Source organism: Phaenicophaeus curvirostris, chromosome 1 (genome assembly GCF_032191515.1).
Source record: "Phaenicophaeus curvirostris isolate KB17595 chromosome 1, BPBGC_Pcur_1.0, whole genome shotgun sequence".
Lineage (NCBI taxonomy): Eukaryota > Metazoa > Chordata > Aves > Cuculiformes > Cuculidae > Phaenicophaeus > Phaenicophaeus curvirostris.
Window position 1 is genome coordinate 156,082,233 of NC_091392.1, and position 15,020 is coordinate 156,097,252.

The 15,020-nt window shown below is 38.4% G+C and overlaps 1 protein-coding gene across 1 annotated transcript; it reads right to left on the reverse strand.

The window, feature by feature from the left end:
• TGDS (TDP-glucose 4,6-dehydratase) lies at nt 1-14,757 on the reverse strand. The gene is made up of 12 exons (XM_069879075.1): nt 14,680-14,757; nt 12,157-12,223; nt 11,347-11,415; nt 8,821-8,911; nt 7,678-7,820; nt 5,969-6,067; nt 5,064-5,123; nt 4,497-4,540; nt 4,051-4,216; nt 3,475-3,533; nt 1,522-1,619; nt 1-1,139 (listed from the first exon to the last, which is right to left on the reverse strand). Exons 1-12 carry the CDS (start codon nt 14,745-14,747, stop codon nt 1,039-1,041), a joined length of 1,065 nt encoding a protein of 354 aa, XP_069735176.1. The 5' UTR covers nt 14,748-14,757; the 3' UTR covers nt 1-1,038.
• Between the last annotated feature and the right edge of the window lie 263 nt (nt 14,758-15,020).

The following is a 15,020-nucleotide window of genomic DNA, read 5'->3' on the forward strand; positions in this document are numbered from 1 at the left end:
CACTTACACCATAACTTTTATTACTAAATCAACTTTGAAAACGATTTATTGACATATTTCTGGAATTGAAGTTTCCTTCCAAGCTTGACATGAAAATTCAAACATTGTTTAATCTATAAAATGTTTGTCACCAAAGAAAAAAAATTGTAAAACACTGCATTGAATAAGGTCTGCCAATCCACAATTCACAAAGTGTTTAAAATCTTTCTCCATGAACAGCCTTCCTATGACAGGAAATAACATCACTGGAATGTTAATCGTGTTACAGTATTTCAAGTTTGTTACAATTACAGTTAAGAAAAGGAAATAAACATGTAAAAAACAGTAATACAGTAAAAAAGATGACATCTAAAACAGAGCAAAGTTTAAGAAAACGCTTCTGGAAATCTCAGCAAGAACACTTGCTACTTCTTGACACATTTCCCCTCTTAAAAAAGGGCATTTAAAGTTACAGAGTAGGTTAACAGTTTAATCTGTCACCTATTGAAAAAAATACTGCACCAAGAGAGAAAAGGACTGAACCGTATGGGTGCCCTATCTAGCTTTTATCAACTGACATATATTCTCCAGAAAATGCAGCATTTTTCTTCTGGATTAAAAATAAAACAACTCTCTGAAGTGACAAAAATACATAACACCATAAAAACAAACTAATACAGACAAATAATTCCAGAACTAAAATAAATTTCAATGAAAGTTACAGAAGCGGTAATCATAATTAATTATTCTTAATAGGGCAGATTTTACTTCAGTTACGCTAGTTTATAGCATTATAAATATTCTTCATCCTGTACAGTTCTTTAAAATCAATATATAGTGAGAATATAATATTGCATCAAGAGCTGAAATAGACAGGTTCAACTTATAAAGTGCTGAAAACCTTCCAAACTTGTGCCACACTGTAGCTATGTATTCATCGCGGTTCATGTATCTTGAATACATTAAGAGTTCAGTGTGGCTACTTGATTGCAGGCTTTGAAAGAAAAAAAAAAAAAGACCATATGAGGTAGAATAAACTCCTTCATGTTCTCCACCACCTTATGGACCACTGAGCTGTGCAAATGGTTCTGTCACAGGAAAGGGCTCCAAAGCTTTCTCCGAGTTCTTCCAGTTGTGAAAGTTTTCTTTGTACCATTCAACTAGTATGAAGATAATGTTGATAAGTTGACCAGAAAGAACAGGCAAATTCAAATATTCCACAAATAAAACAACATCCTAATAGTTCATTATGCAAAAATTCTAATCTATAACATTAAAAAAAATAGTTTAGATTTTAAGAAGTTTTTATGCAAGACTTATTCTAGCATTAAAAAGTAAATAATTCTAGTACCTGATACTACTTCTACTGTGATTAACTTTTTTTTTTTAATCAGGTAAATTCACTACTTTAAAAACAGCCACTTTTATGTAAAATTGAAGTGTTAAATTCATTCTCTTTAGCTTCTTGTTAACTAACCTATATACCGAATTCCCACCCTTTCTCTCATCCCATAACTTCTAAAGTATAAAAGGCAGTCCTACTTGTTTTCTTTATTCCTTCTTTCCAAGGCACTTTAGGTCTCCATCCCAAGTTGTGCATTTTTTCTGAATTCATTGGGTATCTCAAGTCATTGGTTGGCCTGATGAAGTATAAAATACACAGAGAAAATTTGATTAGGCTTTTTCATTAATTAGAGATGCAGTGCCTCACATTGTCTTCAAACTAACATTAGGTATGCTTCAATTTTGAAAATTCTCATAAACACGAACAGATTTTATTGCTTTCAAAAAAATACACAGCAGTTGAGTGCAGCTACAACACAATTCAGTTTGTACAGCCACCTTACTTGGAATTGACTAGAATAAATATGAATTAATATCTCATTGGCACAAAAATTAATGCAAAACTCAAATCACTGCCAATGCATTTGTGCAAATCCGTGCATTTCCAACTCTTTAGGCAGTCACTATGTAAGCCAATGTTTTTCAATATCAGCATTCATACTTATCATCCTCAAAGCCCACAAATTTCCACACACTTCAGATCCAAAATACATAGACTTCCAAAGCACAGCACTTCATTAGTGACGCAAACTTAGTGATACCGAATATGTATTATAGAATCTCAGGCTGCAAGTTTCAACACAAAAGGAGATTCCCTGCATTTAAGCATGACAAATTTTCAGTTCCACAGCCTGGCAGTTAGGTAGCCTCGTCCGGCACTCCTGCATTACTGGCACTACCATCCTGAACAGTTAAACCACACGTGCAGATGGAAACCAGCTACTTATCAGCACTATTAAAACATGGTAATCTCAAGCAGAAGCAGAATTAATTTTTCATAGCAAGCAACCCCCATGACCTTTAAGTCGCTCATTGCAGAATTAAACAACCATTAGTTCGGTATCTTAATCTTTTACAAAGCCTCAACATTCTTCAAAATATGTATTCCTAAGTGGGTAGTTTTCCCAAGCCCACATATGTTTAAACATAAGTGGACAAGGCCCAATACACATGAAGAAACATATCAATCCTAATTACACTGAGACCTACTGATCAAACACATTGTGTGAGCCCAAGGCAATTTGTTCAAAGTCTTGCCATACACTCAGATGGGATTCAGAACACTTCCTTTTGAAAGCAAAAATTAGTACATTTAAAGACACTTCAGCTGCCACAATAACAATCCAAATGTGAACAGAAAGTGAGAATTCTAAAGACCACAATAATACTTAACTGCTATCAGCAGATACATCATTTCTAATCACTCTGGAAAAAGAGTGATATCTAAAGTAAGCAGAGACACATTAATGCTGCAGAAAAGAAATGGAGATAAAAGAACAGGGCCAAAGGAAGCATGAAGTTAAAGATGGAAACACACTTGTTGCATATTTATACAAGCTATCCTTTTTTTGCCACTGCCCTAACCTCAGAGCTTTGCACCTACTTTTGACATAGTAGTTTCAGCTTAAGATAGGAATCTGAAGTTAACTACACTGCAGGTGCATATTTCTGCCCATGGAAAGAGTGGGTCTTCCCTATAAAGCACATCCAAGTCTGAACTAACCGCATTAACATCAAAATACTAAAGCTAAATGAGAGGTGACAGCATTCACCTCACTTAATACAAAGTATGGAATAAACTAGCTGAACTACTCTTAAGAAAAGATCTAGCCACTGTGTAAAACTTGTCCTTTTCCCAGAGCAGACTTCAGTAGTGAGAAGTCTGAAGAAAGTTTGGACACAGATTAACATTACGCATTTCTCTTCATGACATACTCTGACTTAACGATCCAAATAAATAAATAAATGGAAATCCTGTCTTTTCAATACAGTGTTCTGTATGGATCATGTCAAATTCACTAGCAAACAAGTTCCCACTCCCTCAGGTTTCCCTCCTGCAGAGCACAAAAACTTTCACAAAAAACTATTTGTCAAGAGACCCAGAAACCTTCAGGATAAAGTTATCCTGCATGTGCTTTGCTATTTACTTACCTGTCTTTGACATAATCCATCCAGTGCTCCATTTCAGATTCTGAATTGGTCTTCTTTATCTGTCATGAGGAAAAACAAAAATCATCCCCATGAATGTATGTTAAGACAGAGCAAGATGCAAGTTAACAAGATTTAAGCCTGTTAAAAAAAAAAAATCTACAAACATAAATTGTCTTTTGTCTAAACTACTGAAATTATCAAAACTATCTAGAACAATTCCAATACTTCTCCTTCATCCAAGCATTGCTTAACCATTCACAATCAAACTGTTTGATTTTAGTAATGCCACATTCTCAGACCAAAAGAAGCCAGCTTGAAAAAAACGCTTTCAAATGGCATTTAATCATTATGTCAGTTAACCCAGGATAACTGACACAGCAGCGCAATGCACAATAGCCTGTACTGCAAACTTGCACAGCACAGCTGCCACAGAAGGAGCAGCACACGGTTCTGCTACAACTACCTTTTAAGACCCAGTCAGAAGCCTAAGCTCTCTTAAAGCTACAAAAGGTTTACAGTAGAATTGTTTATTTGTGCAATGACTGGCAAAGAAAAGCATTTTAACTGTTTACTCACTAAATGGATTAACTCCTTAGCAAGCTGGGCAATGGACATCTCAAAGTTAGTTCCAATGTTGTAAATTTCACCTGGTTTCCCCTCCTTCAGGACAGTAAGGAATGCTTCTACTACATCAGCTGCATAAAGGAAATTCCTTCTTTGAAGTCCAGAACCATGAATACAGCTTGAAACAAGGAAAAGGCAAGAATTTTTTTATTAATCCTCAAATAGAAGCATTGAATGCATTAGACTGTTTTAAGCAGTTTTGCTGTTAGCCGTTACCTGAAGATACTTTAAGTAGCTGACATGCAAACAACCCTTTAGTTTAAGGAAATCCTATTATTAAAATAAGCAATTTATAACTTAGTTATGAAGTTGTCATTTTACAAACTATAGCACATATTTATAACTGTAATTACAGTAACACAACACAAATGCCACAAACAAAAAAGCAAACTGCATACCATTTTCTGTTCTGTTGCAACAAAGATATAAACTTTGGAATAACCTAAGGAATTGAACAAAAAAAAACCAAAAAAAACAAAGATTAGTCTTATTTTACAAGCTGTTATTCCGCAAAGAATGTGGGGCTTCACCAGTAAGTACCAGGCATATTGCTTTCTCACAGTTTACTTTTTGAAATGTTTATCTTAGTTATTAAACATTCCTAATTACAGCACATGACATGTGAGTTAACGTAATTTGTAGGGGAAACCTGCTAGACACAGGGCACTTAAATATCCTCTGATAACTAACAAAAACAAAAAAGCAAACACAAAACAGTTATTGCAGTAACAATCATGTAAATAACTAGAAATCTTTAACTGATGCTTTACTGACAACCAAAAACCACGTGGGTTTTGTGTAAACATATAATTACAGGTAAGCATGGACTAATGTACTCACAAGACAGTGCTTTTTTTTCTTTTTTTTTTTCTAAAGGTCACTTTTCTTATGAGAAAAAAGTAACACCACCACAGCCCTAAACTGTAGTATGCTGGAACTCTGAGTAAAGCACAGGCTTAACTTACTTTTTCTGGATACTGGTGTGGTCCATAAACATTACTGCTTCGTGTGATAACAACTGGGAACTTAAGAACACATACGTGTGATTACATAAGAAAATACATACCAGTAAAAAAAAAAAAAAAAGTAGGCTTCTTGTTGATCAACAAATAATAAACTGACACATCCACAGTGCTTATTAGAAAATCTGCAAGCCCTCACAAACATTCATGGATTAAGCTATCCATACTTCTGTTGAACAGGCAAGGATCTCCAGCCTTCTCAGCACCACAAGTGCCAAATGTTTGTAATTTCTCAGGCTTGCTATGGAACCACCATTACAAACACGTGGCAGATTGACTGAAGATTGGCTTACTATTATTTATTCCAAGAAATTGTTTCACAGTCATTAACATTTTATTCAAGTCCACTTTATACCAACAACAAACACTGCAGAAGGACATGTCAAGAACAAAAGACTGAAGTATTCAAAATTCTAAATATTTTTGGATAAACAAATCTAAGTAAAAGGGGTTTTTGTGGTCTTTTTTTTGCTTTCACTATAAGCCTAATCTTAACACAATTTGAACTTTGTATAAATTCTACTTCTGTATAAATGGATTTCCTTCAAGCTTTACATTGTTTTTTAAACTGCTAATATTCTCTTTGACCATTTTATCAAAGGCATTTGGACATTAGAGTTCAGGTTTTTTAAAAAAATTAAGAACATCAGACCTTTCCCCACCATCTCGAAGCATATCTTCACAAACAAGCAGTAGTCATCCTCTGACACATCCAAACTACAAGAATTGCAACCAGGAAAAATGTGGCACTGTGTGGACTAGTACTGATTATTCTTTTATACTATCATATACGTAATAGAGATACTTAAGTAGGGGCTGGAGATTTTTCGAAATTTGCATCAACTTACCTGGTACCTTTCCCAGTAAGACTGAACAAAACACTCTGCTGCTGCTTTAGAGGAGGCATAGGGATTTGTTGGACGTTTTGGTGAGGATTCATCAAATTCCTAAAATCACAAGAAGAATTTGCATTACTCAATTTCTTTTGCTCAGATGTGTCAAAGTTACAGAAGCTGCAGTCGCAACTGAAATAAAAATCCCTAAATATCCAAGCACACAAGTCTGAAAGTCACTGTCTCACAGTCGAAGACCAATAGCAAAAGGCAGTCTATTTAACACAGGAGACCGCTAGAATACCAGCAGTAATATTTTTATACTTCTAGAACAGTACTTCACAGTAGCAGATCCATAGATTTTTATCTTTTAAAATAACCACTGCTGCCACAGGAAGGATCAATCCTTTTCAGACTCACATGGCCTCATAGTGTCACTGCAGCACAGCTAACATTGACCTTTCACTCCTAAAAAAGGGGCCCATTCTCCTTTTTCTATAAATATAGAAGTAAATCTATATGAAAAGTAGAATTTTAACTCAAAGCCCTCCAAAGCAATGTTTCAAAAGTTCTGGCCTGTTCTAGAACAGGTAGCTTCATGGCTATTCTGTCACTTCTATCTAGTTCTCACCTGGGAAAAAAAAATATGTATATAACAATGAACCAAAGGAAGGAGAGATTCTACACTGCCTTAGGTGCATTTCATAACAATCACCTTAGTACGTGATTAAAACACTCGCTGCTCTTGTCTGACCTTTGCCTCTAAAACTAATTGACCCCAATTTACTTTTTAATCTCCTCCTCCTCCCCCCACAAAAAACAACCTCGCTTCAAGATATTTTAGTATCACTCACAAAGAGAACAGCAAACAGATTCATTGAAAGTGCTCTTTTCAAGGCCTAGAGGCATAAAAGTTCACTGAAGTTGTCTCAGCCAAACCACAAGTCTACATGCAGGACAAAGTCCTTGGATATGACAGAAGCCTACAGACTAAAGTTGTGTTAAAGGATCTGATAAAGACATTGCAAAATCAAGAAAATGCACATGACTTTTCAGAAATATATTAGTATTTCCATGGCCTATGGCACAAGATGCCTTAGCTGTTACGTACACCTTTATCGAGTTAAGCACGCAAAATTTGTATTTTTACTGAGCTAAATGACACTTCTCGAATTAAGGTCAGGCATAAATTGGGAAGAATGAAGATTTCCACAGAACAAGAAGAAACATCTGCATATTTCTTATAGTGATACATGAACTGCTTCATGTTCAAATTGTTAGTACCTACAGTTCGGTTCATATATTAGCTCGAGCATAAAACAGTTCTGTCTGTCAAGTTCATAGCCAAAGCAGAGCAGGCAAGAACAAAAAAAGAACATGCTGTGTGCATTACTGAAGTCTCATGAATGCTCCAAGGCAAAATGTGTATAATAAAAGCCTTTGATATCATCTCTGAGGAGTATTCACATGTCATTAATGACCTCAATCTCACTGCTTTAGGCAATACACTTGCAATATAAGACATGCTACCAAAAAAAAAAGAAATCAGGACAATTTTGATACTTAGCTTTCTAGAAACAACCAGTGCTTGTTTACACGTTCCAGCATTGTCAGAAATAACTAGAAAGTCATACATTTACAGAGGCCAAGGGAAGTTAGTAATTTTGTTTTCACTTTTAAAGGCAAGTTATGCTAGAGAAACCCTCATGCACTTTCAAACTCACCTCATCTGTGCTACCTCCATATACTTCATCTGTACTGACATAGACAAACTTCTCCACACTGGCTTCGTGCGCAGCAGCAACCAGTACATGAGTGCCATAAACATTCACATAGGTGAATTCCAGAGCATGCCAAAATGAAAGATCTACATCAAAAAATTCAAACAATCCTGATTAAGTTTAGGTATGACATGGCTTCCTATTGAACCATAATGTTAGAGGTTGCAATATAGACCGGGACTCTATCTCTAGCTCTTTAATTGTCAGATAGGAAGGTCATTATTAAATGAAGACACTTTCTACATTTACTTACAAGACAAAAACCTTGCTCTCAACAAGAGGTTGGAATCAGGAGTGAAATCAGGCTACAGACAGCTCAATGTGAAATAGCATCAGCTAACTTTAAGTAGTAGTGTAACTATTTTCCCTCTCTACTAAGAAAGGTCAAGCTCAGTAACAAAACTATCATTTAAACACAGTTGTAAGATGCAGTAATATATACCTATTACTGTTAATTAACTAGCACGTTTTAATTCTTAATTGTTCCACTGATCTAATGAACTTGTGCATACCAGATTTTACAATTTTGAGAAGTATTTTCCTATAGAATTCTTTGAGTATTTCTCCTCATGATGAAAGCAATACAGTAGGTTCAGTTCTCATTAACAGCATTACTAAAGAGTGGTAATCCGTAACTGGCACTTTTAAGTGCAATTTACTTATTCTCTTTTTTAGACTCCAGGCAAGATTCTGAAGGGAGCTATGTCTCATCCTTAAGCCTCCATAGTTTTTTCCTACAAGGTTGGAGCAAATTGAGCAAAAACTTAAGACTACGTAGAAACTCTATTTTCACTTTCTTCGTGACTACCGGTACACTGACAGTTACCTTTGTGTCTAGATGGAATTTTCAAATACAATACAAAAGGAATTACCATTTATGTGCAATGAAAGTAGACAACAGTCAGATGAAACACTTTTTAAATTAAGGCTGTGAACCACTTTACGTTAAAAGGGCCACAAAACATTGAATCATACACTTTCTCTCTATAAATTACATCCTTGTTTCATATGAAGGAAAAAGACAAAATATTAGCACGTATTTCAAATAGTCTCAAGGGAAATACTAAAACATGCAACAATGCTCACCTACATGTGTTTGAGCTGCAAAATGAAGGACTATATCTATTTTCTCAGTTTTGAAGAGCTGTTTTATAAAATCAGGTTCACAAATATCTCCCTAAATAGGAAAAAAGAATAACAAATTATTTTTGACAGAAAATACTAAGCTTTCATTTGCAGCATTCATCACAAACCACAAGGAAGCACAGGATATAAACAGCACTACAAACTGAGTTTTGCGCAATTTATCAACATCACATCTGAAACAAGACCAGATACACATTTCACATATTTTGAGCAACAGCCTCAACAAAGCTTATTTCAGGATTTCTTATTACTATTTAACATTAGAAACAGCATCGCCCCCCAAAATAGACACAACAAAATTATAGTGCGTAGCTTGAATGATGAGGTAAAAATAAGTAGTTCCCACATCAGAGTAAAGCTGCTGGAGCTTGGCTAACAGTGACACCCAGTGGCATTGCAAAAGATGAAGTGGATTTCCACTTTGTCAAAATAGAAGGTTGCATGTCTTTGCCAAGGTTTTCTTTTCTGTTGTTCATCCTATTAACTTTTCCTTTATATTTATGTATTTAGAGAAGAGCCAGGCATTGACACACAAGCCATTCTTTAGTTTGTCACAGAAGCAACAGCAGCTTTCAAAGGTACATAGAAGCTGAGAACTTTAAAAACAGCCTCAAAGTACTCTATGTCAGAAATGAGAGGAAGATGAACTGAATTTCCTATATCTCATCCCTGAACAGAACAGAAACACTCCAGTAAATACTTCAGCCTTATACATTATTTTGAACTAAACGGTTACAATTACTGACTTTTTAAAACTGAAATTCAAACTTTATAAACCCGTGCTGAGAAACAACAGCAATTATGATAAAACTATACCTTTCCTACAACACCTTATGCAAATGTTCTGAACTTCCACTTCTCTGCCTTCCAAAACAGGCTTCTTTCTTTTCTACAGCATTCATCCTGCCTGCTGTCTCCTAAGGCCTGTAACAGTGTTACGGTTCTAATCCTAGGGCTCACCCATCAGACAGTATTTTTTCCAATACAGTATTTTCCCATCAGTGTAAATTGCCGGGCTACATATCAGCAGCACACAAGCCCTAATCAACCTTCCTTCATTCAAAACAAACCAACAAAACCAAAATGTTGGTATGAACTACACTAGTGTAGGTTTTGTGAAAGCATATTCCTACTGTAGCTCAGAAGCAGTATAGCTACATCATTCCTTGTTACTATCCCCCTGCTTCACACAGGGATCTCGCTGTTTACAGAATGCCTCGTAGAACTCTGTGCCACATCCAGAAATTAAAATGTTAATATATATCTAGGTAATGATTCTTTTCTACAGCATTCACACATTTCATATCACATACTGGAAATTATCATAGACATTAGGAAAAATAACCAAAATCCCAGTTTGGGGACACTGAAACTGCATAAATTTGCTTAGCAGACATCCACTTTCCCCTCAAGCAACTTTTATCCCAACAGCCCAGAGATATATTTCTGAAATAAAGAAGTTGGTTCACAAAAATGTGAACAGCCTCAGGGGTCACCAAACAGATGAGGACAAGTTCAACTCCCAACCTTGCCTTAATCTAAGGGATATGTTTAACTTACATCTACTGTCTCTGACAAAGCTGAGCCAAAGCTGCTACTTCAAAAATTAAACTATACGTATTTCTCTGATGTCCTGCTACTTCCAGCAGCCCAGCTACACAGGGAGACCAGCAACAGTACTGACTTCACAGAGGGGAAGAACTTCAGTATATAAACCCAACAGCAAGAATGCTTATCTGAACAATAAATCTAAATCCATCTCCTGTCTGAAGACAAAGTTGTGGGAACGGTAAACTAATTGAATTGGCAAAATTACAAAAAGAAGAGGCATACCTTGAACGTTCCCATAAGACACTGTTCCAAGACAACTATGAATTACACAGCATCAACAGCAGCAAAAGAAAGAATGTAGCCTGACGTCTAGTGCTAACTGAACAAGAAAGAGCATGCTATACACCACGGAATATGACAAGTGGCAGTGCATGAAGGTGCAAAATCTAAGACAGCATCAGAGAAGAATGGAGGAGACAAATCTAAGTCCTTCCCATCCATACCACCTATCAAAAGTCAAACAATTGTCCTTAAATCCACTCATCTCCATAATCACGCTTTTACAAACTCTGTGCCTTTATTATACATAAAATAGATCAAATTTCAAAAGATTACTTCATTTAAAGGAAAGAACATACTACATATTGTCACAGACTTATGTAAGTGAAATATGAAGTCTATTAATAAGGTGCCAGATGAACTAAATGCTATTATGTCCATCTGATTGTCACATACATTGACATATTGCATACACTGACTCATTCTAGACAATGAATTAACAGAAGTAATTTCAACTTTACCATAAATCAAAGCAGTGGCATCTAGTTTGGAGAGCTCTGGAGACCACATTACCTCAATATGAAGGCATAAAAATCAGTAAAAAGTCAAGTTCGCTAGAAAAGAAGGCTTTATCACCTGAATAAACTTGTAGTTTTCCTTCTCAGAGACAGTTTCAAGATTCTTCAAGCTTGCACAGTAGTCGAGCTAAAGAGAAATAAACACGCAAAATCATTAAGAAGGCTTTGTGAAAGTAAATAAGCAAACTCAGACCCAACCTAATCACTAGAAAGTCTGAGAAGAAAGTAAAAACTTTTCCCAAAAGAAAAGCTATTTTGCAAGCAGACATGATGAAGCTTTAAAAACACAAAACTGAAGGAAATTCTAACTGCAGAAATTCTTAAATAGAAGTTTAGAACATCAAAAGATTCCTTTTTTTTTTTTTGCAAATAATTATTTGTGGTAGGCAAGTAAAGAGCAGTTGATTTTTTCTTTTTTTTTTTGCATGCAAACAAAAAAATTATTAAATAATGTTGATCAAATGTTATTTGATGCCAGCCTATGAAAAGAAGCAGCGTTGGGGTTGTTCAGCTTGGAGAACAGAAGACTCCAAGGAGACCGTATTGAGATCTTTAAATACTTAAAAGGGACTTAGAAGAAAGATGGGGAAGAAACTTCTTAGCAGGGCCTGTAAAAACAGGACAAGGGGTAACGGTTTTAAACTAGAAGAAGAGCAGTTTAGACTAGATATTAGGAGGAATTTTTTTTTTTGCTGAGAGTCGTGAGGCACTGGAAGAGGTTGCTCAGAGAGGTGGTATATACCCCATCCCTCAAAACATTCAATGATTCTATGAACAATAACCTTCATCAATTTCAACATGCTATAAGACTGCATTAAAAATCACTTAAAACAGTTTTCCATATGAAGAAAGAAAACAAGCTACTTACCTTATCTAGATTTATAATCAGATAGTTTGGATAGTTTTTCACAAGAGAGACGACTACATGTGAAGCACTGCAAGATAGAAGAAAAATATATTTCACAATTATATAGTCAGCTTCAAGGTAACAGATAACAAATTACAAATAAGTTTAGTAATATCTAAAGGCTTTGAAGGAAGACAGGACTGTACTCAAGACAGAGAAGAGAAATTCATAGATACATTTTAAGAAATGTCAGTATTACTCTACTGATAATTCCCATAACTGCATACTGTTAAGAAACTACAAATCAGGTTACAAGCTAATGCTGCTATAATGAAAGAAAGCAGCACTGCCCACAGCCACTAAAAAAAAACACCCATCAAACTGTTATAGCCTACATTCAATTGCTATTCTAACATCCTTTTAAACTCTAAAGTTTCAACACTGGGTGTTTGGAAAAATTACAGTCAACTCTCCTAACCCACAAAACTGACACTGCTGCTAGATGTAAGAAAAAATGGCAGCCTGATCACCTGGTGGAACTTCTCTTTGGTACAGTCTTGTGTACAAGCAGCTCAGCCCAAGAATTCAGGTTTACAGGGGCTTATTTGCATCTCCAGGCCTCCCCAACCTGAAGGGTGCAGATACAAATCCAGCCCTCTCACAGCTTCAGACCCTAAGCACACTGGCGAGCAAGACATTGGAACAGGTTGCTCAGAGAAACTGTGGATGCCCCATCCCTGGAGCTGTTCAAGGCCAGGTAGGATGAGGCTATGAGCAACCTGACCTAGTGGAAGGTGTCCCTGCCCATGGCAGGGAGGGTGGAATTGGATGGTTTTTAAAGTCCCTTCTGTTCTAAACCATTGTATGGTTCTGTAATATTGACCTGAACGTTCTCTGCCATGAGCAGCACCCACAGCACTGGGGAGCGGAGATGAGCAAAACAAAGCACAGCCACCCCTGTGGAGTCGGATTATGCGTGTGTTTGCCTTAAACATTTTGCCTGGGGACTGTAGAGTTGGATTATGTTTGTGCTTGCCTCAAACATTTTATCTGGGGACACCCCCCAGTCCTGTGGCACCAGGTTGTCTGTGGGGTCAACAGAAGAGCCGCTTATCTAATCGAGGGTCCAGACCTGACTTCGTGGGGGGGTGAGGGGAATGCAGCGGTGGCTGCTTCCCCCCCAACACACACTTCTCCAAGACAGAAAACAGACACTTGCAAATGGGGATCTCACAGGATAAAAGGGATCTTCACGGAACCTGAGGGAGCAGCAGCTTCATGGAACCAGACTGAGAGCAGTTTCTCCCACCACACACTTCGACGTGGCCTCGAAGCTGTCACCGTGTACTCCTGAGAACTGTTGCTGCATCGATGTGGTGAAATCACCTGCACTGCGACTGAACCAACTGCACCTCGCTGGATTCGCGTTGGTGGTAACTAGCTGCACCTCTACTGTTTCCTTGCTTAGGGATTTCTGACCTTTTCTTTCCTTTTCTCTCTGTCCTGTCGCTGCTATCAGTTGTTCTAGAAAATAAAGCTCAAAGATTGTACAGCATCTGACCCCGTTTGTGTCTTAATCTCGCTCTTGGGATCGTTTTAAGAATCCTCCCCAATATTGGATCGGGACAACCCCCCACTCAGCCTAAGCCTTGACTCCCACTGTAAGCCCTGGGGCTCCCTTCACCAAATACCTCCCCACTGGCTTCAGGCAGTGGGTGGCTCGGCAGCAGCCCCACTCACTCCTGTTATAAAAGAAATGTTGTTTTTGCAATACAGACACTGAATTTTGCCCAATAAGGACCAGAAACAAAGACACACAAAACTCTGTGCCTCACATAAGTTTGGTTCACAGTTAGAACGATACTATCTTACCCAAAAACTTGCGCTTCACATAAGTTAAGCCTGCAGCCAAAGATTAAAACACGGAACGATGCTATCTTTATACAGCTCATGGTAACACCAGTGCAAACCCGTATGGTGCAAGCCATAAAGAGTTCAAAAGGGCAAGCCGAAGGAGTTCAAAGAAACCAAAAACAATGGAAGGAACTGTCTAGATAAGGGAAGAGAGTGAATGGGGAGATGGGGCGGGAGACCGGCCTGAACCGGGGGCGGGAGACCCGATAGCCTAATTAGAAGCGTCAGATAGGCTCCAAACCGTAAAGTACCCAACCAATGGGGAAATAACGGAGGGACAATCGGTTAGGAGTTAAGGAGCGTGCCAAGTGCATACCGGCTTATTGGGACACCCCTTCACGCATGACAGTGAATAAAGCATACTTCATTAAGGAAGCTATCCGAATCTGTTACATTGGCTACGAGGACGTTTCTCACACTCCCCAGCACCTCACGCCCCGCGACACAGGCGGCTCCCCAGGGCCAGCCCGGTCCGGCCCCACAACCTGCGCCTGAGCGAGCGCGGCCCGAGCCAGCGGCGCCGTAGAACCGACCCAGGAGAGCCCAAAGGAGGCGGTACCGCGGCCTCGCCCCCCCGCCACCCCCCCAGCCCAGGGAAGAAGCCAGCGGAGAGAGCAGACCGCCACTCACATGAACCCCGCGCCGCCCGTCACCAGCAGCCGCTTCTCGAACGCCGCAAGACGCGGGGACCCCGACATCCTCGGCGCTTTACGGCACCCACCGCCGTCGCGCCCCCCACAACACCGCCTCAAGGCCGCGCATGCGCACCGCGGGAAGGAAGTCGTTGTTCTCCCGGAGTTTTTCATGAGCAGCAAGGTCCTGCGCAGAAAGGGAACAACCTTTCTTGTTCCTCCCCGCGTTCCTGGACGGCAGAGCTCGCCGCCGGCCCTGCTTGCCTTGCGAAAGAGGAGAATCCTTCATCCTCCCCTTTTTTTACGACGCCGCGTCTCAACTTACGGCCGGCCCCAGCA

What these genes read in the sequence shown, in the direction of transcription:
- TGDS (XM_069879075.1), bottom strand. Translation starts at nt 14,747, where the DNA reads ATGTCGGGGTCCCCGCGTCTTGCGGCGTTCGAGAAGCGGCTGCTGGTG. An exon ending in TGATTATAAATCTAGATAAG is followed by an intron (nt 11,416 to 12,156) that starts GTAAGTAGCTTG and finishes ATTTCTCTTTAG; the next exon opens with CTCGACTACTGTGCAAGCTT. An exon ending in TGCAGCTCAAACACATGTAG is followed by an intron (nt 7,821 to 8,820) that starts GTGAGCATTGTT and finishes TTTTTGATGTAG; the next exon opens with ATCTTTCATTTTGGCATGCT.